Source organism: Malurus melanocephalus, unplaced genomic scaffold, assembly GCF_030028575.1.
Source record: "Malurus melanocephalus ecotype Western Australia unplaced genomic scaffold, MMel_1.1 scaffold_309, whole genome shotgun sequence".
Taxonomy (NCBI): domain Eukaryota; kingdom Metazoa; phylum Chordata; class Aves; order Passeriformes; family Maluridae; genus Malurus; species Malurus melanocephalus.
This window is the reverse complement of record NW_026623541.1, coordinates 728,245-730,410: the sequence shown is the minus strand read 5'-3', so window position 1 is coordinate 730,410 and position 2,166 is coordinate 728,245. Positions and strand designations below refer to the sequence as shown.

The window sequence follows — 2,166 nt, the reverse complement described above, 5'->3', positions numbered from 1 at the left end:
TTTTACAAATAAAGCAAGCTATTTTTATCTTGCTTTTTTAAAAGACATTTTTTCTTGTGCTATAACCTATTTAGAAATTCAGRTCTTCTCAGCACTGTGGCAAAGGGAGAAAAGGAGCGAAAGAGCATTTAGAGGCAAATATGCTCCTGCCCTGCTTGGGAGRTGGGCTGTTGATCTGCTGCAATCAKCTGAAGTGATATTYAAAGGCTGGAAGAATCCTGTGGCAAAGGGCAGTAAYATGAGGAAAACTGGTTTCTTAGTGCAGTATCTGTTTAACAGCTTGTGTTCCTTCTAGGGGTCTCCCAAAGTTTCCATGTCAGACCCAAAAGACTATTTTTGCACTAAGCTAGTTTTATGTATACCTGTCTACAAAATCATAAAAGAACATTTGCCCTGAGAGCTTCAGAAACTCTGAGGTCTTGTAGCAATTGTCAAGACAGTTAATCCYGAGAACCACCCCCCAAAAAACCAATGAATAAACTGATAAATGCTGATAAACACTAAAAAACATTAAAATTTACAAAAATGGGCTATGTGCCTCTTGCTATATACAATCAAAGTATTTAAAATCAGGTAAGAAAGAGATACACGAGAACTTTAATTTACTTTATAAACCTGACATTTTAGTGCCCAAAGGAAAAAGCAAATCTTTTCAAAAGAGAGTATAAATGAGAGAAAATCTATCTCACTGTGCAAAAAAATGTAAACTTAAGGCTTATGTCAATCTCAACTCTCCATCCCACTGCAAATACATTTTGTTATTTTCCATACACTGCAAGTTTGCAAAGAACAAATTTGTGTGTCCTTAGGAAATTGCCTCAGGGAATCAGAGGCTATCCAGGGCATGCAAAATCTGAAAGTTCATTCAGGATTAGTCCTAATAGTTAAGTCCTGCTTCAGTAGATGGATACCCCTTCATGCTGGAATTTGCCCTCATAGCTGTTCCTGGGGCTGAGGGCTTGACCRTTGCTGCGGTGGGAGCACAGACTGCACATCTGTGCCAAATGCCTCTTGAACTTGACTCCTACAAATACATAGAGCACAGGGTTGAGGCAGCAGTGAGAGAAAGCAATTTTGCGGCTGATGTGAAAGGCRAGGCTGGAGTCTTTTGCATACTGACAGGTAGGTGGTGGAAGAGTAGTCAGAAAGCTGAGGATGTTGTAGGGTGCCCAGCACAGGAAAAAAGCCACCACAATAATGAGGATGAGTTTCACAGTTCTGTGCTTTCTGCGAGATTTTGCTCTAAGCAGGATTATGAGTATCTTGAAGTAACAGAATATGATGACTCCAAAGGAAAGCAGGAAGAGTACATTTCTCACATAAATGTCCACCTTTTTCCATTTCCCATCAGCATAATCACAGAACTTGCGCTCTTCCAAGTCTTCTTGCACTGTGGTGTGAATTACCTCAGGAACCACAATTAATACGCTAACAGTCCAAGCAACCAAGGACACYAGAACACCACAGCATTGCGTCTGGGATCTCAAAGTTGAAAGGGGGTTCACTACAAACAAGTACCTCAGGATAGTCATGAGAGTCAAAAAGAAAACACCACTGTAGTAGCCAATGGAGAAAACAGCATTTGATGCTTTGCAAAGGAACTCACCAAAAATCCATCCRAAGGACTGATCCACTACCCAAAAAGGCAGCATGCAGGAGAAGACTAAATCAGAGATGCAGAGATTCGTGATGAAGATGTTCGTTAAAGATGTAAGGTTTTCATATTTGAATAGGATCCATAACACCAAAGTGTTTCCTAGCAGACTGAGAAAAAATACCAGAATGTAGAGGACAGCAGTGAGATARATGTTAAATGTGAAATAGTCACCCATTTCACAGACGTTGGTTTCATGAGGGTATTCGTATGAGTAATTTTCATCTGAATAATATTCTTCATCCATTTGTCTGYGCAAATCTTGTGCTGCTCTCCAGCAGCTACTTCAGCGGACCGCAGCAAATCAAATGAAAACTTTTGTGAAAATCAACCCAATAACTAAACTCACACTGTGGAAGTTTCTAATCCAAAAAAGAAGCAGTGAAACTAGTATTTTTTACTGTCTTGGCAAGACAGAGGACTCATTTCTTCTTATGACTAGAGCATGAACAGGTAGATACCAAAGACTTATTRCAAAGCAGTGAAATCTTAAATATTTAAGAAGTCTAAAT

The 2,166-nt window shown here is 39.5% G+C and overlaps 1 protein-coding gene across 1 annotated transcript; it reads right to left on the bottom strand.

Moving 5' to 3' along the window:
* Positions 1-810: 810 nt before the first annotated feature.
* On the bottom strand, positions 811-1,939 carry XCR1 (X-C motif chemokine receptor 1). The gene has a single exon (XM_057377276.1). It carries the CDS (start codon positions 1,899-1,901, stop codon positions 897-899), a length of 1,005 nt encoding a protein of 334 aa, XP_057233259.1. The 5' UTR covers positions 1,902-1,939; the 3' UTR covers positions 811-896.
* Positions 1,940-2,166: the final 227 nt, after the last annotated feature.